General features: G+C 39.4%; 2 protein-coding genes and 1 pseudogene across 8 annotated transcripts; 1 reads left to right on the top strand and 2 right to left on the bottom strand.

Moving 5' to 3' along the window:
- Positions 1–1,469: 1,469 nt before the first annotated feature.
- On the bottom strand, positions 1,470–6,678 carry LOC113099687 (E3 ubiquitin-protein ligase TRIM39-like). Of its 6 annotated transcripts, none has more exons than XM_026264610.1 (9): positions 6,527–6,651; positions 5,992–6,014; positions 5,805–5,888; positions 4,874–5,427; positions 4,666–4,761; positions 2,566–2,799; positions 2,348–2,486; positions 2,220–2,255; positions 1,470–2,083 (listed from the first exon to the last, which is right to left on the bottom strand). In XM_026264610.1, the coding sequence occupies exons 3-9, from the start codon at positions 5,866–5,868 to the stop codon at positions 1,536–1,538; spliced, it is 1,671 nt and encodes a 556-aa protein (XP_026120395.1). In that variant the 5' UTR covers positions 5,869–5,888; positions 5,992–6,014; positions 6,527–6,651; the 3' UTR covers positions 1,470–1,535. The 6 variants fall into 6 exon arrangements, with proteins under 6 accessions (XP_026120395.1, XP_026120396.1, XP_026120394.1 ...); XM_026264611.1 differs by having other exon boundaries at positions 5,805–5,880; XM_026264609.1 differs by lacking the exon at positions 5,992–6,014 and having other exon boundaries at positions 6,527–6,678.
- Positions 6,679–7,788: 1,110 nt separating this feature from the next.
- On the top strand, positions 7,789–10,848 carry LOC113099686 (uncharacterized; annotated as a pseudogene).
- A 6,015-nt stretch (positions 10,849–16,863) lies between these two features.
- Positions 16,864–19,722, bottom strand: LOC113099690 (E3 ubiquitin-protein ligase TRIM39-like). 2 transcript variants are annotated; one of them, XM_026264616.1, is made up of 7 exons: positions 19,647–19,722; positions 18,751–19,304; positions 18,543–18,638; positions 17,976–18,209; positions 17,758–17,896; positions 17,630–17,665; positions 16,864–17,493 (listed from the first exon to the last, which is right to left on the bottom strand). In XM_026264616.1, exons 1-7 carry the CDS (start codon positions 19,708–19,710, stop codon positions 16,946–16,948), a joined length of 1,671 nt encoding a protein of 556 aa, XP_026120401.1. In that variant the 5' UTR covers positions 19,711–19,722; the 3' UTR covers positions 16,864–16,945. The 2 variants fall into 2 exon arrangements, with proteins under 2 accessions (XP_026120401.1, XP_026120402.1); XM_026264617.1 differs by having other exon boundaries at positions 17,630–17,656.
- Between the last annotated feature and the right edge of the window lie 1,829 nt (positions 19,723–21,551).

The raw sequence follows: 21,551 nt of genomic DNA, 5'->3' as shown, positions 1-21,551 counted from the left end.
ATATATATATATATATATATATATATGGGAAAGAAGAAAAAATTAAAGATAAGGGTCAAATTCACAACAGTCACAAATAAAAATGATCATTAACTTGGAAATAACTGACCATAGTTCACTGAAAAGAACAATACTCTAAAAACTAAAGGTGCCTCAGAAATCCTTTTGAGTGCTCGAGGAACTAAAAAAGGTAAATCTACAAATCAGCCACAGTATATTCAACTAAAATTCTACAAAGAAAAAAAAAAATTATCCTTCATATTGCACCTTTATCTGCCTTTATGTGCTTTTTAATATTTATCTTTCTATAACTTAAATACTGCAATAACTAAAAATAGTTGTATTGAAATAGACTAAATGTTATATCATTTGAAGGTGGATAGTTTCCACTGAAACTTTAAAAATATTACTGAACTAAATATGGCTCAACAGCTAATTTTAACAATCAGTACAAGAGTAATATTTAGATTTATTAAATTTGTGGGACGAAATGGCGACTACAATCATAAGAGCACAAACAATCATTTTTAGTCAGCTTTACTCATTATGTTCACTTTTAGTCATTGTAACTCTCTTCTTTTACTTTTCTGAACTATTTGTTTTTGTTTATGTCATTTTTTTTAAATAGTTACACATCCATGTGTAATTTATGCATAACTTACATTAAACCATTTTTTATATATAATTTTCTCTCAGAGCATCCAGTATAACTTACATGAGTTCTCTTAAAATCTCAAAGGGTTCACAGAGCAGCACGATGTAAGTATTTATTTATTTGACATTGAAATAACTGAAATATTTTTCTAGTCTTTTTTTCTTTTATTATCTTCTGAGAAATCCTAGCCTTGCCGAACCTTTTACATGATGATCCTGCTTTGCTGGACATTATATGATAAATGAGGTAAGTCTGAGTTTGTGCACGTGTGTATACATATATATATAGTGTACACACACACATTACATACACTGTGTGTGTTATTTTAATAGACATTGTGCATTTAATTACTCCACAACCATTAATCAATTCACTAATATGACAAAAAATAGTCTTGAGCTTTGCTGACATCTGATGGACAATATCAATAATAAAAAAAAAGTTTGATTGATTTCTGCAATGTTGAATTAGAACAATTCTGTCAAACTACAGCCTATAAGAGACTAAATAATATAAAATACATATGAGATCTATCTATCTATCTATCTATCTATCTATCTATCTATCTATCTATCTATCTATGAATCTATCTATCTATGTAAACAAGTGATTGTTAACTATGACATTATTTTATTGCACCAACTTTGCACAGATGCCAATTTCACATTATCAGGAAGAAAAATAGCAGGAATATTTATGAAAAGTTGAAAAAAATATTATTTACTGAACAAGAATTATATATACATAAAAAATATGTGATAAGATCATTTAGATTTTAAAAACTGAAAAGCAAATGATAAAAAATAGCAGCACATAATGTTTCCAGATTTTTTATTACAAAATGTATTATTTTAATCTTTCATTTGATAACTGAGTAAATTCATTTATTATAACTGACAGGTGTGATGATCAGTGGGCTTGAGTTTTTACCTCCATCATTAAGGCATGGGCAAAATAATGGATAGAGTTTTTCAGTGAAAGACTGAGCAGTGAAAGAGTAGATATGAGAGCTGGACTCCACATCATAAAAGGAGACCAGACCCTCGTCATAATCCACAAACACACCGACCCGCTGCGGCTTCACTCTCAGAGACAGAGAGACGAGAGGATCATCACAGGCTTTATATTCATCTCCATTCCTCAGCCACACAGTCCAGTATCCATCACTGGGTCTCAGTGTGATCTGTCCCTTCCTGTTAATGGATTCTCTGGCCACTCCTAAATCCCATTCAGTCTTTCCCTTCACCTGCACCTCAAAATAAGATCTCCCTGAGGAGAATCCCTCCTTTCCCAAGACATTTACACATGTATCAAATCTCTCTGGTTTGTCTGGGAGTTTCTGTGTAATGTCTCCACATCTCACTTGTTTTCCATCATCAGACAGAATGAGATCAGGATGAGCTGTATCAGGATCCAGAGTCACATCCACTGAGAAAACAGAGAATACAGATATTCTGTGATGCTGATGTTTTTAGTTAACCCAGTGTTGAATCAGATTGTAGTGCAGTAATGAAGCAGTGAGTGTATGAATGTAAACTAGTGTAGTGCAGACAGCACACTGTACCTGCATACTGCTGCATCCACTTCAGCTCTGTAGAGACTAATGACAAGAAAACAATCAGATCTGAAGCTTATATTTAAAGAACAGAGTACACTATCATGTTTCTATCTGATCAGTGTGTATTGATGTACCAGTTAGTGTGAGTTTCTCATCTATAGTGTCCTTCAGTTGAGTCAGATCTCTCCTCAGAGTCTCCAGACTCTCATGAGTCTTCATACTGATCTCAGGCCAGTTCCTGGTGTTTGTAGAGCTGCACAGGGATGAGTGAATCTACAGCAGGAGAGAGGAGAAATCCTTCAGCATGTCATATCCTGCATTATGATTGATCAGAGAGATCATGTTGACTGACCTGTAGGAGGTGGAGGTGATCTTCAGTGTGTGAGAGCTGCTCCAGCTCAGTGTTTCTCATCTTTAGCTCAGTGATCTCCTGCTCCAGCTCTTCAATCAGCTCTTGCTCCTGTTTCTCTGCTGCTTTCTGCTGCTCCTCCATCATCTCCAGCAGTTCAGTCTGATGTCTCTCAATGGAGCGGATGAGATCAGTGAAGAGCTCCACACGGACTGCTTTCTCCTTCTCTGTGTTTATCTGCTCAACCAGGACAGGCAACACATTATTAGCAGTGTTTGCTAACAGAAGAATCTGTGTAACTATTGCTCATACATTTTTGTTCACATACATAGGCTACATGTGTTTTCAGAATCCCTCAAATGAAGAATTAAACTTCACTCTGCACCCTGGACGAGAGCAGAACAAGCCCTGGACATTTTAGTTCTTGTTTTATTGGCTGTTGCTGGATATTTTAGTCTGATATTCATCTGTCATTCATTTGATTGTTTGTTTATTTTGTTATTGTTATGTCTGTCGGTTCTTGCCTCTTTATTTTCTCAAAATTGAAGTTTGTTGTAATAAAAACATTTACATTTATTATTTATTGAAAAAGTAAGTTGATCTTACTGAAATCCTCTTCTTCTTCTGAGACTAAATTTTAAAATGTATCTCCTCCTAGAGCTTTCAAGCTAAAACCGGCAAACTCGGGTCAGAGCTTCAGACTGGTCTTATGGATCGTTTATGGATTTCATAAACCAAACTATCAAAACTACCTAAAATCCCATAGACTTTCATTGAGGGGGTGAACATTTTATACAGTAAAACGTAAGGTGTATTTTAGCTGTCTACTGCCATAGCAACGCTTAAAAACTCTCTACTGAGAATGCATGCTAGTCACTTGTAGTCATGTTAACGTTATGCTAATCACTTTGCTAGTCATGCTATCAACATGTTAGTCACTTGACAATCATGCTAACAACATGCTATTCACTTGCTTATCATGCTAATTACATTCTAGTCACTTGTTAATCATGCCAATGAAATGCTAGTCACTTGCTAATCATGCTAACAACAAGCTAGCCACTTGTTAGTCATGCTACCAACATGCTAGTCACTTTGGTGATCATGCTAGCAACATGCTAGTCATGCTAGCAGCATGCTAGTTCCCTGCTAAACATGCTAACAACATGCTAGCCACTTGCTTATCGTGTTAACAACATGTTTATAACATGCTAATCACTTGTTAATAATGCTAATGACAAGCTAGTCACTTGCTAATCATACTAAAATATGTTAGTCACTTTGCTAATCATGCTAATAACATGCTAGTCACTTATTAAACATGCTAACAACATGCTACATACATCTTAATCACTTGCTAATCATGCTAACAACATGCTAGTTGCTTGCTAATCATGCTGGAAATTTGCTAATGACATGCTAGTCACTTTCTTATCATGCTTGAAACATGCTAGTGACATGCTAACAACGTGCTAATCATGCTAATGACATGATAATAATGCTGGAAACATGTTAATGAAATGCTAGTAACTTGGTAATCATTATTTATATGTCTATTATCTATTTATGTTTTGATAGGTATAATTGCCTTCAAAACTTGTGAAAGTGACGTGACATTCAGCCAAGTATGGTGACCCATACTCAGAATGTTTGCTCTGCATTTAACCCATCCGAAGTGCTCACACACAGAGCAGTGAAAAAACACACACACACACACACACACACACACACACACACACTGTGAACACACACACGGAACAGTGGGCAGCTATTTATGCTGCGGCGCCCGGGGAGCAGTTCAGGGTTCGATGCCTTGCTCAAGGGCACCTAAGTCGTGGTATTGAAGGTGGAGAGAGAACTGTTCATGCACTCCCCCCACCCACAATTCCTGCCGGCCCGAGACTCGAACTCACAACCCTTCGATTGGGAGTCCGGCTCTCTGACTCTCTAGGCCACGACTTCCCTTTCAAACTACTTTAAACTGAAAGATCTCAAATTTTAAGTTTCTTAAAACTACTTAAACATTCTGGCTAGGCCTTTTCAAACCCAAAAGTCTTTCCACAAACTTAACTATCTACTTTTATTCTATTATTTTAAACTCACTTTTCTGACTTCTGCTGAGTGTTTGATGTCTTGAATCTTCTTGATTCTGTTCTGGATCATCAGCTGCACGTCTTTCTGTGTCTTCATCAGTTCAGTCTATAGAGAGAACAACACAGACACATTTATCATAACACAGATTAAACTCACAATATGAAATCAAATCAGATTCCTCATGATATCAGTCCTTTAAAAGAATAATAACGTCTACCTTCTTCTCTTGACTCTCCTCTTCTATAGGAACAGTGTTGTGGTTCTTGTGGTCTGTCTCGGTGCAGAATGAACACACACATGTCTGATCATCTCTACAGAACAGATCCAGAGGTCTCTCGTGTTTCTGACATATATAGTCCTCCAGATTACTCACAGGATTCATCAGTTTGTGTTTCTTCAAACCTGTCACTCTCAAATGAGGCTCCAGGTGAGTTTCACAGTAAGAGCTCTGACACACCAGACACGACTTCAGCGCTTTCAGCTTTCTTTCCTCACAGAAGTCACACAGAACTTCAGTTGTTTTCTCAGGACTTTTCTTCTTACAGTGATCTACGAGCTCTCGGAGTGTGGTATTAATCTTGAGATCAGGTCTTTGCTTGAATGTTTCTTTACAGTATGGACAGCTGCAGGTCTGGCTGTTGTCCCAGCACTTATTCAGACAGATCTTGCAGAAGTTGTGTCCACATGGAGTCGTGACTGGATCAGTGAACACATCCAGACATACAGAGCACTGAATCTCCTCAGACAGTGAACTCATGGAGGATGACATTGCTGGAAAGAGACATTATTTAGGATTAGTGTGAACTCCTTCAATACTGTTTATGAAGAATCCCATGATGCACCTCATGAAGCTGGTTGAATGTAAAGAGTGTTTAGAGACAAAGAGTGCTGAAGAAACTCAAATATAACGAGATCATGTTCAGTCAGCTGGTTATTATTGTAAAATGAACCCAGACAAGCTGATCAGAACCTAAATGTGAAGCTCATAAATACATATGCTCATTACATAACCACTTACCTAACTAAATAAATGTACAAGAATTATTATTGTTAAGATGAAATCATTTGATCTGCTTTACATTCATGAACTGTACATATTCAAAATTATAAAAGAAAAGTCAAAGTGTTTTTCTGGGTTATTGACTTACATGGATGATCATGTTCATTACTCCGTCTCCTGGTTTTTCTTGCTGTTAGTGAAGATTCTGCCATTGTTCTTTCCCTCTTAAAGCCTTTTAAAGAAAAATGATAGTTTAACTGGTTAAAATGTGAGAACTGATAGTGATGGAAACACAATCATTCGTTTGAAACAAAGTGAGAGACTCGTAAACTTACTGAGCAATCTGAACTATGACCTGCTGTTTAAAGAAAGTACAAAGTACAAGCTTTATATTTTCCAACAAACATATATATAATATATATATATATATATATATATATATATATATATATATATATATATATATATATATATATATATATATATCTCCTTATCAAAAATTAGATTAGTCTTTCCACAAAATATATTAAATGATCATAAGTTATTGTGTAATGTAAAAGTGATTTTCAGCTGCAGTGAAGCAGGTTTGTGTTCTGTTTGTCTGCAGGTCATTTACTTCCTGTTTTACCTGTTTGTCTTTATGTCGCGTGACAAAATGACAGAAACACAAAACTTTGTTCGATCTAATGACAGACTTAATACAGTTCTGATATCATTTCAGTGCAGTAAACAACTAAAGTATCTGAGTATTTGACACGCTTAAACCTACTTCTGTTCCACTCATTCCAGTCTAACATAAGCCCTACTAAACCAGACCACAGCCATTAGAAACCTGTTCAGGACAATCTCTCTTATATTTCTATCACTTACCTGTGAGTATCAGATGTGTTCACAAGGGTCTCTGAACGACTCAATATTCAGTTGTTTAAAGAGTTCGATGGTTTCTGGCGTCCATGTTGTTGATCAAGTAAGTTTCACTTTCTTGTAGTCTCTCACTGAACTACAGTGATTTCAGAGCTGCTCAGGGTGTGTTCTATGGAAAGCCAAATGGTTCAGAATTCGCATGCTTTTCACCACCATATCAATATTTAAACACCGTTCAAATAAGCACTGTTAGGTGATAAGTTATGCCAGATGAGGTGAAATTTGTGCATTTTGTTTTAGTTTGTGTCTGGATAACGTATGTGTGAATAAACGTCTGGACAACATACATGTGGATAAATGTCTGGATAACGTACGCACGGATAAGCGTACGTATAAATAAGTACATTAATAATCATTTGGATGGTCCTATTCTTCCCCAAGGAAAGCTTTAAAGTGGTAATGATCCTGATAACAGTACCTAAAGTACACATCGGTCTCCCCAGTGGCATATTCTGGTTGTGCAGGATATACAGGTGCATATGGGCCCGGGCAGTTTGGAAGCATTCCGAGCTGGGGGGAACTTCTAATTAAAACAAGGGAACCAATAGAGCCCTGCATGGGCCGGCCCTTGTCCAACATCTTATGATCACACTTAACACCGGAGTACCATAGGGCTGTGTGCTGAGCCCATTCATCTACTCCCCCTACACCCACGACTGCAAGCCTGTGCATGGATCCAACTCCATCATCAAGTTTGCAGTTGACATCACGTGATTGGCCTCATCAGAAACAACGATGACACTGCCTACAGGGAGGAGGTACAGTACCTGCCCACATGGTGCGCTGACAATAACCTGCTCCTTAACACCAGCAAGACAAAGGAACTCATTGTAGACTTCAGGAAGAAGAAAGGAAGCATACATGATCCCATCCACATTAACGGGATGGTTGTTGAACGTGTCTCCAGCTTCAAGTTCCTGGGAACTACCATCTCGGAGGACCGGTCCTGGACCACAAACACCTCCAGTCTGGTCAAGAACGCTCACCAGCGCCTCTTCTTCCTCAGGACACTGAAGACGCAGGAGGAGCCAGGCCTGGAGTCACCCCACAGTGCCCGGAACCTCCAAGTGTTGCAAATGACTCCCTCTAGCATCAAGTCTGAAAGGAGGCGGATCAAGTGGCCTGCATCTAACATAACCTCATTGTGGAATCAGTTTGATAGTGATGTCGATCGAATCCTGGAGACCACCACAAGGGGAGAAGTTGACAGGAAACTACATGCCATGACAACGATCATCATCAGCATTGCATCCGAACAGTTCGGTGAATTAAGGAGGCTCCAGAGGATCTCACTCAAATAACCAACGCGAGGTGAGAATCCATAACATCAGACAGGAGATGAAGATCCTGAAGCGACATTACAGGCAGGCAGGAAAGGAGGATTGCATTGGCATTTGATGAGCATCCTGTGAAACAAGATCAGGATCCTCCGTCAAGCAGAGTGGCATCGGAGGCACCGTTGTGAAAGAGCCCAAAAGAGAGCCGCATTCATTGCCAACCCCTTTAAGTTCACTAAGGAGCTGCTAGCACAGAAGCGTAGTGGCAAACTGGTTTGCTCTCAGGAGGAGATTGATCACCACCTGAAGGAAACATACAGCGACCCAGTAAGAGAGCAAGAGTTGGGGGAGTGCAGCACTCTGATAGACCCTCCTGGGCCAAGTGTGCAATTCAACATGTCAGAGCTGCAGCTGAAGGAGGTTCGAGAGGTTGTCGGGAAAGCGGAAGCTAGTTCCACTCCAGGACCAAGCGGCACTTCGCACAAAGTGTACAAGAACTGTCCTTAACTCCTGCTGCGTCTGTGGAAAAATCCTGCGTGTTATCTGGAGGAGGGGCAGGATCCCTGAACAGTGGAGAGCTGCGGAAGGGCTCTGGATTCCGAAGGAGGAGAACTCCAAGAAGATAGATCAGTTCCACATTATCTCCCTGTTGTGTACTGAAGCTAAGATCTCCTTCAGTGCAGTCTCCAACAAGCTGAGCACCTTCCCATCAAAGGATAAATTTATCGACACATCAGTCCATAAGGGTGGAATTGCAGGAATGTCGGGGTGTTTGGAACACACAGGAGTGGTAACACAGCTCATCAGAGAGGCTAGAGAGAACAAGGGCAATCTGACAGTGCTGTGGCTCGATCTGGCTAACGCATATGGCTCAATACAGCACAAACTATTGCAGCTCACCCTTACAAAACATCATGTGCCGTGCAGAGTCAGAAACCTCATCGCTGATTACTACAACAATTTCAGGATGAGAACTTCTTCAGGAGCAGTGACATCATGGATGCACCATCTTTGTAGTTCAGTTCTCCCTGGCCATGAATATGCTCATAAAATCTGCTGAACCAGAGTGCAGAGGGCCCAAGACGGTGTCAGCTCTATGCCAGCCACCAATCAGAGCATTTATGGATGACCTCACGGTCACCACAGAATCAGTCCCAGGCTGCCGGTGGATTGTTAAGGGTCTTGAAAAACTAATGGAGTGGGCACGGATGCATTGTAAACCAGCCAAGTCAAGATCAATGGTGCTGAGAAGAGGAAAGGTGGATGAAAAAATTCAGACAATCACAGAGAAGTCTGTCAAGAGCGTAGGCAAGGAGTTTGACAGCACCTTGAGGGACTCCTCATCCATCCAGCCAACCTGCACTGAGCTGGACAGATGGCTAAAGACAGTGGATCAGTCTGGATTGCCAGGGAAGTTCAAAGCTTGGCTGTACCAACATGGCATTCTTCCCAGAATCCTGTGGCCATTACTCGTCTATGAAGTGCCAATCTCGACCGTGGAAACATTAGAGAGGAAGGTCAGTAGCCACCTCAGAAGATGGCTGGGGCTTCCAAAAAGTCTAAGTTGCATCGCACTCAGTGGGCACTGCAACAAACTGCAACTGCCGCTTAAGTCCTTGAAAGAGGAGTTCAAGGTTACAAAAGCTAGGGAAGTGTTGCTATATAGAGACTCTAGTGACCCAAAAGTAGCAATGGCTGGGATTGAAGTGAGGACTGGTCGGAAGTGGAAGGCTGAGGAGGCTGTTCAACAAGCAGAGGCAAGATTACACCACAAGAGGCTGGTGGGAGAGGTAACAATAGGGAGGGCTGGACTGGGTTGCTTTTCAACTCCCCACATTGACACCATCAAAGGGAAGAATAAGCCCTGCCTAGTCCAGGAGGAGGTGAGAGCAGTGGTTGAGGAAGAGCGAACCTGCAGGACAGTAGGAATGAGGCAACAGGGTGCCTGGACACGATGGGAGAACGCGATCGAAAGGAAAGTGACATGGGCGGAGCTGTGGACGGCAGAGCCACAGCGGATCAGTTTTCTCATTAAAGGGATATATGATGTGCTTCCCAGTCCATCAAACCTTCACATACGGGGCAAAGTGGAGTCTCCAGCATGCTCACTGTGCTCTAAGCGCGGAACCCTAGAGCACATTTTGAGTTGCTGCTCAAAGGCACTGGGAGAGGGAAGGTACAGGTGGAGGCATAACCAGGTACTGAAGGCCATTGTGGAAGCCATTGCTACAGGAGTTGAGTGGGCCAAGCGCTCCCGACCCTCCAAGCAAGCCATTGCCTTTATCAAAGCTTGAGAGCTGCCAAAACCAGCCGCCAAAACATCTGCAGGTATCTTGGCCACTTCGAGGGACTGGCAACTGTTGGTGGACTTGGAGCAGCAACTCAAGTTCCCCAACCACGTTGTGATCACCACTTTAAGACCCTACATCGTACTCTTGTCGGAGTCCACTAAACAAGTATTTCTGTTGGAGCTTACAGTCCCCCGGGAAGACTGCTTGGAAGAGGCCTTTGAGAGGAAGCTTGCCAAGTACGTGGGACTGGTCAGCGAGTGCAGAAAATCCGGATGGAGAGCTACGTGTCTCCCAATAGAGGTAGGATGCAGGGACTTTATAACCCGATCCCTGGCCAGAGCCTTCAGCTTGTTAGGTATAGATGGGGTGAGGAGGAGAAGAGGGTCACCTGGATGAGGGTGCATGATGTTGAAAAACCCGAAAAACTCAATGAGTCCAGGAACATCACTGAAGATGTGTCCAGTAGCATAAGTAGATGTATTTGCACAGCAAGAAGAACCAGTTGTCTTCAGCCATCCTGGTGAACTTCTACCGGTGTGCGATTGAGAGCATCCTGACCAGTTGCATCACAGTCTGGTATGGGGACTGTTTAACATCCTGCGCTCCGGGAGGTGCTTCAGAAGCCTCCAGACAAGGACCAGCAGATTCAGGAACAGCCTTTTCCCTACAGCTGTCTTCTTGTTGAAACTCTGCCCTCTGACCCCCCCCCACACACACACACAGACTCCTCATCAATACATCTGATTTACAAAAAAAAAAAAAAAAAAAACAGGAAACTTGTTATTACTTGCACTACTGTCTGTTCATCCAGAATACTGAGTAATTCATTTGCACATTGAAATATTTTCTATGCACTTTACTGTCCACTGCACTAGTGTAAATGATGTTCATATGTTCATAGTGTCTGCCTTTGAGGGACAGTTGCTCTGACCTGAAAAAAGGGCACCATTTTGCAACAAATAGGGTATGATTTAAAAATGAGCATCCCTCCAAAAATATCTACATTTCTGTCTCTTTTCAAGTGTTAGACTATATAATTAGTTGTATTTATAGGGGTTATTATAGAACCCCTCTGGACCTCACTAATTTTCAAAGCCTGGCTATGGCCATCATGAGAATAACAGGGTAGTAAAGCACTCAATCACCTACTACTAATAATAACACAGAAAAAACGAGTCATGAAAATCCCTACGTCAATATCATTCATTCTTCTTGCTAAAACGAAATGTGAGAAACTAACTATCAACAGAAATCTAGCTTAGTTTGCGGATCCTCAAAACTTGAGGATGATGATCATTCATTTATTATACATCACAAATTTACCTTTTCCGACAACGTTAAGTCGTCTCACCCGACAACCACGATCAGGGCCGCTGCTGGCCAAATGGGTGCCCTAAGGAGGATTGTATTGTTTTGCCCCCCTTCCTCAAATATGATGATGGAAAAAAACAACAACCATACTATAGGGGTGAAAATAGAACATTAATCAGTTAAAAATGTAAATGAATAGATTGTATTATTTGCAAATTACAATTGTAGCTCTCGACATTTACCTGTGAAAAAAAACCTATACGTTTACCCGCGGGATTTTGCGGGCGGGAGCGGGAGGAAATAACATATTTTTGCGGGAGCGGGACGGAAAAATCCCTCCCGCGCAGGCTCTAATGTAAAGTATAATATTATACACTATAATATAATATAATATTGTATTGTATTATAGTTATTATATCCAAGTTGTCTGTCTGGAACGCAGTATTGGGTTAACTTCAATAAACAATCATGTACTACAATGAAGAGTCCTTCTATAAAGTGACATTTCAGCACTTGACAAGCGGACAGCGACTCATAAGCAGCACTTAAAGCACAGCTACGTGCGACTGTGTTAAGTGCATTGTTGGGAAACGAAACAATAACGAATAATCGTAAAATTACTCTTAGAAAACGCTCTTAAGTGCTAAAATCAATCGTTAAAATCAATTTAAACGCAGAATGTAAATTCACAATAGTTTAAAAGGTGGAAAAAATTGCAACATATTCACATATTGCTCTATTTCTAAAAACTAAAATAATTCCAAAAACCGCCACTGTTTTGCATCTCTGAGCAACACGACAGTGTTTCGTTCCTGAAGGAATCAAGCTTATCAATGATTCGGTTGAATTGCAATGACTCACTTATTAACAGTGACTCTCAGCAACCTACTGGCGGTTTTAATTTCACATTTAAGGTCATTTTTTAAATATTTTCAAACATCAGTTTTCAATGTTTTATGTTTAAAATATCAAAACATTGTTGATTCATTAGTAACTGCAGCTTAAAATACCCCATGTCCCACAGAGCTGCATTTAACAGTGTATAAAACATCTAAATGGCACTTCAGATGCAGCTTCTGTTTTCTCTGCATTGCAAATGTAACATCTCTAGGATGTATGTTTTAATTGTTGAGGTATGTTTTCCCCACCCTTTGGGGTGTGGTTATGTATCCTGTGTGTGTTCTCTCTCACTGTCTATCGCTCTCTGATTGATAGGCAGTTCAAATTGCCCACAGGTGGTACTCATCCAAGTGTGTGCTGCAGACGTGCTGCTACAAAAGAGCAGAGGGAACACTGCTTGGGAGAGGCTCACTTCTCCCCTGCTCCAGACCTGCATTGTGTTTCTTGTAAAGTTAAAATAGTTGTTAAGTGATCAGAACTGAAAGTGAATTGTATTCCTGTGCACAAGTGGTGTGTTGAAGCCACAGAGTGTATCACATTTTTTTCTATTTTTATTTTTGTTAAGGTATTAAGAGGTATTATAATTCACTTTATTTGATTTATGGTTCGTATTGGAAGCTGTAGGGAGAGGGTGCCATTTTATTTTGTACTCAAGTTTATCCCTGTTTTTGGTTAGTGAGGGAGTTGAGGAAAGCTTTTGTTGTTAATTTCTTTTCTTTTACTTGGATAGATTATTTAGTACTCTACTACTACACTTTTAGAAAAAAAATGGCGTAAATGTAAAAATAGCAAATTCAGGAGTCAGCTGTGAGTACAATTAGAAATAAGATATCAGCACAATAACACACTCAGCAAAATACTGTCTGATTATCGTTATTGATATAATCCAAGAAATCCCAGAGATTATTTTTTCGTCAATATTGCAAACAGTTACTTTAGAATGCTTTTTGCGTTTTAAATTACTATTTTAAAACGAAATAATTCCAATCGAAAACAAAAACTCTTTCATTATTTAATCCTAAAGATGCATTTCTCTCTAAAGGCACGTACACTGAGGTGATGGGACATTTGTCAACATTGACTCAGAAGATAAATATCCCATCTGCCTGTTGACATTATTTAATGGATCAGAGTTAACATGAACTAACAAAGAACAGTTTTTTAACAGTATCAAAGATTAATGCAAATTGTAACAAATATATTGCTCATTGTTATTTAATGTTAATCAAAATTTACTAATGTTAACTACTAATTGTAAAGATACACCAAAACTTACTGTTTTGAACAACACATTAGTAATTGGCAGTGTTTTAAAATGAAAACCATTTTATTCTTTTATTTATTTAACGAATCATTTACTATTACTATTACCTTTTCATTCATTTTTGAGTGAAGTAATGGGTACTTTTCCTCGGTTTTTGTCCATTTTCAAATCGCTCAGGATTTATGGTTACAGTGGTGTAACATGTCTTTCCACATCTTTATCCGGTGACATCTTTGTTTGGGAGCTTTTATTTCTGCACCTGTAAAGAGCAAATAATTTACACGTATCTATTAGTAAAGGTCTAATGTAATGCATCATTGTGAACTACATTAATTTCATGTTGTAGCAATGTACCTGTTATTTGACAGACAGTTAATATTCCCCACAGTTACTGCAGAAAATAACATGGTGAAATGGTCAATGCAAACATTTTACTTGAACGTAGTTTCTCGTTGTCTCTAATGCTCGCTGTTAGTTCAGTTAGAAGTATAATAAAGATGATTTCACTGTCTCGGACTCAAACCACTGCTCAGTGTTCACAGATGTCTGAGTAACGTCTGTCATTCCTTCAGCTTCTATTGGTTACTACAAAACATAGAAATATTAAAAGAAATGTGTAGCATGTTAAGAGAAATAATCAGTTACTCCTGTGTGTCTTTACGTCCCCAGTGAAGTACTAAGTGATGAACTGTGATGCTGTGTTTGTGTTGTAGTCAGATGAGAATCTGTACACGCATAGTCTGCTTATATTTAGCATCTGTAAAAGAAGGACAGAGATATTGCAGATGATCTCAGACAAACTGATGCATATATAACTAGATTAGATTAGAGTCGATTCAATTTTGTTGTCATTGCACATGTGGGAACAAGGCAACGAAATACAGTAGTAAAAGGGAATAGATACAGCATAACATTAGGAAAGAGAGCAAGCGAACAAAGCGGCGAAGGCGAGGGATGGTCTCCATATTGTGGTTAATAGTCTCAGTCTCGGTGCTGACCGCTCTGCCCACTGCTTCAATCATGACGGGCAGCCTTGACGAGACAAGAGAGCAGGCGAAGCAGGGAAGAGAGGGAAGAAATGCATCCGCCTCCGTTGAGAGCAAGAAGAGAAGTAGACTACAATACATTCTCATCATAAAAATAGCTGAAACTAGCTCATGCATTTAGTTGAGGTGATTTGAAAACAACGACCCACTTAAACAAATCTTCACTCTTACATACTTTAAGAAATATGGAGTGGAAAACAATGTTTTCTTATTGCAACTGCATTTACAAAAATAAGAATGTGGAAGCTAAAAATACAAACAAACCCTTTATTTATTTTTTACATTTTATCGCAGATAATTTGTTTTTGAAAAATTCACAACATTAGACATGTAATTAACGATATAAGATACTGTAAAGGTCTTAAGTCAAGTTTAAAACAGTTTTATGTTATTTATTGCTATATTAATGTACCCATCTATGACTGAACCGAGCCGAGTCATCTCCAGAAGTGTCCCGGACTCTACAGCCAGACTCGAGCCGGTTACGGTACACAGGACCAGTGCTTTACAGCCGCATCACAAACACAAGCGAGAGCGAGCTGTGGCTCACACTCTCACACTTGGCCCCGATAACACTCACTGATGCCGAGTCTGAGCCGAGAGCCAGCCGAACTCAGGCCGATTACTACATGCTGTCTGGGACAGGGACAGGTCACACTCGTCATTTCTGTTCACATCACTTCTGAAATGAAGGCATTCCAATAATGCTGTTTTAAGAATGTATTTGTTCAACATTATGAAATAACAGCATAAAGATGTTACAAGAACGTTGTTATGAGAAAGTTTTCTCTCAATGATACGAGTACGACAATGTATTTAAACTATGAAAACATTATAAGACTGTTCCAGAAACATTAAGTCAGGAACGTTTTTTTTTTTTTTTAAATTTACATAATGTTAGTAAAAGAACTCTCTTCTTTTATTTTTTAATAGTTACACATCCATGTTACATGTAACTGAGGTTATCTAGTAAGATATTAGTCTAATTTTCAAGTAATACTTAAAAAAAAAACAATAACAATTTTCTCTCCTCAGAGCATCCAGTATAACTTACATGAGTTCTCTTAAAATCTCGAAGGGTTCACAGAGCAGCAAGATGTAAGTATTTATTTATTTGACATTGAAATAACTGAAATATACTTTTTTTCTTTTATTATCTTCTGAGAAATCCTAGCCTTGCCGAACCTGTTACATGATGATCCTGCTGTGCTGGACTTTATATGATAAATGAGGTAAGTCTGAGTTTGTGCACGTGTGTATACATATATATAGTGTACACACACACATTACATACACTGTGTGTGTTATTGTAATAGACATTGTGCATTTAATTACTCCACAACCATTAATCAATTCATTAATATGACAAAAAATAGTCTTGAGCTTTGCTGACATCTAATGGAAAATGTTAGGAACTGCACCTAAACAAATCCTGAAAGCTTTTGAAGATATCAGTTTAAGATAATTTTAACATGTTTTATAAAATATTTTCTATTATAAAAATGTTGTCATGAACTAAAAACTCTATAACATTTCTGTTTCACTTTAACTTTTTTTTTTTCAGCTCAACAATGAACTGCCAAAGTTTGTCCTTTAAATGAGGCCGGACTTATTTCTGTGCTTCAAAACTTCCAATTTTTAATGAAAGTTTTTTTTGACACTGACATTTGTGTCCTCTAAATACCTCCAAAAACAGTGACCAGAAATGTAAATAAAAACGAAGTTGATTCTCAGGTTTTCCATGTTTTTTTTTAAATAATCGCAAAACCATAACCAATGATTTTTTTAACACGACTTAACAAAAAAAGAAGCCCAAATTCGTGTAAAACACGTGGTAAACATTGACAATGGATTTTTCCTAATTATTTTCAGATTTACATGTGGTAAACAAAAGCTATAGGATAATATGAAAATATTGAGTATAATAATATGAAATAAATGTTTTATGACCTTCGTTTGTGATGTTATGTGATATTTATTGTGTATTGTGTTCTGCTGTCTCACTCCTTATAACAGAAAGATCACAGCATCTCAGTTCTACAGACATTATCAGAGTTTTGTTGTTTTGGCAATTTCACTTTGTCAGGGAGAAAAATTTCAGGAATATTTATGAAAAGTTGAACAAAAAACATTATATTTACATTAAAAATATGTGATACAATCTTTTAGATTAAAAAAAACTAAAGCAAATGATAAAAAAATAGCAGCACATAATGTTTCCAGATTTTTAATTATAAATGCATTATTTTAATCTTTCATTTGATAACTGAGTAAATTCATTTATTATAACTGACAGGTGTGATGATCAGTGGACTTGAGTTTTTACCTCCATCATTAAGGCTTGGGCTAAATAATGGATAGAGTTTTTCAGTGAAAGACTGAGCAGTGAAAGAGTAGATATGAGAGCTGGACTCCACATCATAAAAGGAGACCAGACCCTCCTCATAATCCACAAACACACCGACCCGCTGCGGCTTCACTCTCAGAGACAGAGAGACACGAGGATCATCACAGGCTTCATATTTATCTCCATTCAACAGAAACACACTCCAGTATCCATCACTGGGTCTCAGTGTGAATATTCCCTTCCTGTTAATGGATTCTCTGGCCACTCCTAAAGTCCATTTAGTCTTTTCCTTCACCTGCACCTCAAAATAAAATCTCCCTGAGGAGAATCCCTCCTTTCCCAGGACACAGGCACCTCTATCAAATCTCTCTGGTTTGTCTGGGAGTTTCTGTCTAATGTCTCCACATCTCACTTGTTTTCCATCATCAGACAGAATGAGATTAGGATGAGCTGTATCAGGATCCAGAGTCACGTCCACTGAGAAAACAGAGAATACAGATATTCTGTGATGCTGATGTTTTTAGTTAACCCCGTGTTGAATCAGATTGTAGTGCAGTAATGAAGCAGTGAGTGTATGAATGTAAACTAGTGTAGTGCAGACAGCACACTGTACCTGCATACTGCTGCATCCACTTCAGCTCTGTAGAGACACATGACAAGAAAACAATCCGATCTGAAGCTTATATTTAAAGAACAGAGTACACTATCATGTTTCTATCTGATCAGTGTGTATTGATGTACCAGTTAGTGTGAGTTTCTCATCTATAGTGTCCTTCAGTTGAGTCAGAGCTCTCCTCAGAGTCTCCAGACTCTCATGAGTCTTCATACTGATCTCAGGCCAGTTCCTGGTGTTTCTAGAGCTGCACAGGGATGAGTGAATCTACAGCAGGAGAGAGGAGAAATCCTTCAGCATGTCATATCCTGCATTATGATTGATCAGAGAGATCATGTTGACTGACCTGTAGGAGGTGGAGGTGATCTTCAGTGTGTGAGAGCTGCTCCAGCTCAGTGTTTCTCATCTTTAGCTCAGTGATCTCCTGCTCCAGCTCTTCAATCAGCTCTTGCTCCTGTTTCTCTGCTGCTTTCTGCTGCTCCTCCATCATCTCCAGCAGTTCAGTCTGATGTCTCTCAATGGAGCGGATGAGATCAGTGAAGAGCTCCACACGGACTGCTTTCTCCTTCTCTGTGTTTCTCTGCTCAACCAGGACAGGCAACACATTATTAGCAGTGTTTGCTAACAGAAGAATCTGTGTAACTATTGCTCATACATTTTTGTTCACATACATAGGCTACATGTGTTTTCAGAATCCCTCAAACTTCCCTTAAACTTCACTCTGCACCCTGGACGAGAGCAGAACAAGCCCTGGACATTTTAGTTCTTGTTTATTGGCTGTTGCTGAATATTTTAGTCTGATAGTCATCTGTCATTAGTTTGATTGTTTGTTTATTTGTTATTGTTATGTCTTGTTAAGTTTGATGCAATAGTAAATATTTACACTTATTTTATTCTATTATTTTAAACTCACTTTTCTGACTTCTGCTGAGTGTTTGATGTCTTGAATCTTCTTGATTCTGTTCTGGATCATCAGCTGCACGTCTTTCTGTGTCTTCATCAGTTCAGTCTATAGAGAGAACAACACAGACACATTTATCATAACACAGATTAAACTCACAATATGAAATAAAATCAGATTCCTCATGATATCAGTCCTTTAACAGAATAATAACGTCTACCTTCTTCTCTTGACTCTCCTCTTCTATAGGAACAGTGTTGTGGTTCTTGTGGTCTTTCACAGAGCAGATTGAACACACACATGTCTGATCATCTCTACAGAACAGATCCAGAGGTCTCTCGTGTTTCTGACATATATAGTCCTCCAGATTACTCACAGGATCCATCAGTTTGTGTTTCTTCAAACGTGTCACTCTCAAATGAGGCTCCAGGTGAGTTTCACAGTAAGAGCTCTGACACACCAGGCACGACTTCAGCGCTTTCAGCTTTCTTTCCTCACAGATGTCACACAGAACTTCAGTTGTTTTCTCAGGACTTTTCTTCTTACAGTGATCTACGAGCTCTCGGAGTGTGGTATTAATCTTGAGATCAGGTCTTTGCTTGAATGTTTCGTTACAGTATGGACAGCTGCAGGTCTGGCTGTTGTCCCAGCACTTATTCAGACAGATCTTGCAGAAGTTGTGTCCACATGGAGTCGAGACTGGATCAGTGAACACATCCAGACACACAGAGCACTGAATCTCCTCAGACAGTGAACTCATGGAGGATGACATTGCTGGAAAGAGACATTATTTAGGATTAGTGTGAACTCCTTCAATACTGTTTATGAAGAATCCCATGATGCACCTCATGAAGCTGGTTGAATGTAAAGCGTGTTTAGAGACAAAGAGTGCTGAAGAACTCAAATATAAAGAGATCATGTACAGTCAGCTGGTTATTATTGTAAAATGAACCCAGACAAGCTGATCAGAAACCTAAATGTGAAGCTCATAAATACATATGTACAATAATTATTATTGTTAAGATGAAATCATTTGATCTGCTTTACATTCCATGAACTGTACATATTCAAAATTATAAAAGAAAAGTCAAAGTGTTTTCTGGGTTATTGACTTACATGGATGATCATGTTCATTACTCCGTCTCCTGGTTTTTCTTGCTGTTAGTGAAGATTCTGCCATTGTTCTTTCCCTCTTAAACCTTTTAAAGAAAAATGATAGTTTAACTGGTTAAAATGTGAGAACTGATAGTGATGGAAACACAATCATTCGTTTGAAACAAAGTGAGAGACTCGTAAACTTACTGAGCAATCTGAACTATGACCTGCTGTTTAAAGAAGTACAAAGTACAAGCTTTATATTTTCCAACAAACATATACATATATATCTCCTTATCCAAAATTAGATGAATCTTTCCACAAACTATAGTGTATGATCATAAGTTATTGTGTAATGTAAAAGTGATTTTCAGCTGCAGTGAAGCAGGTTTGTGTTCAGTTTGTCTGCAGGTCATTTACTTCCTGTTTTATCTGTTTGTCTTTATGTCGCGTGACAAAATGACAGAAACACCAAACTTTGTCCGATCTAATGACATACTGTTAATACAATTCTGATATCATTTCAGCGCAGTAAACATCTAAAGTATCTGAGTATTTGACACGCTTAAACCTGCTTCTGTTCAACTCATTCCAGTCTGACATAAACCCTACTAAACCAGACCACTGCCATTAGAAACCTGTTCAGGACAATCTCTCTTATATTTCTATCACTTACCTGTGAGTATCAGATGTGTTCACAAGTGTCTCTGAACGACTCAATATTCAGTGTTTAAAGAGTTCGATGGTTTCAGGCGTCCATGTTGTTGATCAAGTTAGTTTCACTTTCTCGGAGTCTCTCACTGAACTACAGTGATGTCAGAGCTGCTCAGGGTGTGTTTCTATGGAAAGCCAAATGGTTCAGAATTCACATGCTTTCCACATTCAATATTTAAACAGCATTTAAATGAGCACTGTTAGGTGATAAGAGGTGAACTTTTTTGCATTTTTAAACTTTGTGTCTTGATAAACATACGTGTGGATAAATGTCTGGATAACGTATGCATGGATAAGCGTACGTATGATAGGTACATTAATATCATTTGGATTGTCCAATTCTTCCCCAAGGAAAGCTTTAAGGTGTAATGATCACTGATAACGTACCTAAAGTACCTAAAGTACACATCGGTCTCCCCAGTGGCATAGTCTGAGTGTGCAGGACATTCAGGTGCATATGGGCCCGGCAGTTTGGAAGCATTCCGAGCAGGGGGACTTCTAATTAAATCAAGGGAACAATAGAGCCCTGCATGGCCCGGCCCTTGTCCAACATCTTATGATCACACTTAACACTGGAGTACCACAGGGCTGTGTGCTGAGCCCATTCCTCTACTCCTTTTACACCCACGACTGCAAGCCTGTGCATGGATCCAACTCCATCATCAAGTTTGCAGATGACACCACGGTGATTGCCTCATCAGAGACAATGATGAGATGTCTACAGGGAGGAGGTACAGCACCTGCCCACATGGTGCGCTGACAATAACCTGCTCCTCAACACCAGCAAGACAAAGGAGCTCATTGTAGACTTCAGGAAGAAGAAAGGAGGTACGCACGACCCCATCCACACTAACGGATGGTTGTTGAATGTGTCTCCAGCTTCAAGTTCCTGGAACCACCATTTCGGAGGACCTGTCCTGGACCACAAACACCTCCAGCCTGGTCAAGAAGGCTCACCAGCGCCTCTTCTTCCTCAGGACACTGAAGAAGAACCAGCTGTCTTCAGCCATCCTGGTGAACTTCTACTGGTGTGCGATCGAGAGCATCCTGACCAGTTACATCACAGTCTGGTATGGGAACTGCTCAGTGGCTGACCACAAGGCAATGCAGAGGGTGGTGAAAACTGCCCAACGCATCACAGGGACAACACTTCCTGCTCTGACACAGGAACAGCTTTTTCCCTACAGCTGTCTCCTTGCTGAACTCTGCCCT

This window comes from Carassius auratus, unplaced genomic scaffold, assembly GCF_003368295.1.
Source record: "Carassius auratus strain Wakin unplaced genomic scaffold, ASM336829v1 scaf_tig00217012, whole genome shotgun sequence".
NCBI lineage: Eukaryota > Metazoa > Chordata > Actinopteri > Cypriniformes > Cyprinidae > Carassius > Carassius auratus.
Note: the sequence above shows the minus strand (reverse complement) of the source record. Positions and strands in the feature narration are given on the sequence as shown.

Excerpts from the sequence above, each read along its gene's own strand:
- LOC113099687 (XM_026264609.1), bottom strand. The coding sequence starts at position 5,868 with ATGGCAGAATCTTCACTAACAGCAAGAAAAACCAGGAGACGGAGTAAT. Across the intron at positions 4,762-4,873 it reads AGGAGAGTCAAGAGAAGAAG|ACTGAACTGATGAAGACACA; the intron begins GTAGACGTTATT and ends TTCTCTCTATAG. Across the intron at positions 2,084-2,219 it reads GTGGATGCAGCAGTATGCAG|TGGATGTGACTCTGGATCCT; the intron begins GTACAGTGTGCT and ends CTGTTTTCTCAG.
- LOC113099690 (XM_026264616.1), bottom strand. The coding sequence starts at position 19,710 with ATGGCAGAATCTTCACTAACAGCAAGAAAAACCAGGAGACGGAGTAAT. Across the intron at positions 19,305-19,646 it reads TAATGAACATGATCATCCAT|CAATGTCATCCTCCATGAGT; the intron begins GTAAGTCAATAA and ends GTCTCTTTCCAG. Across the intron at positions 18,210-18,542 it reads ACTCAGCAGAAGTCAGAAAA|AGAAACACAGAGAAGGAGAA; the intron begins GTGAGTTTAAAA and ends CTGGTTGAGCAG.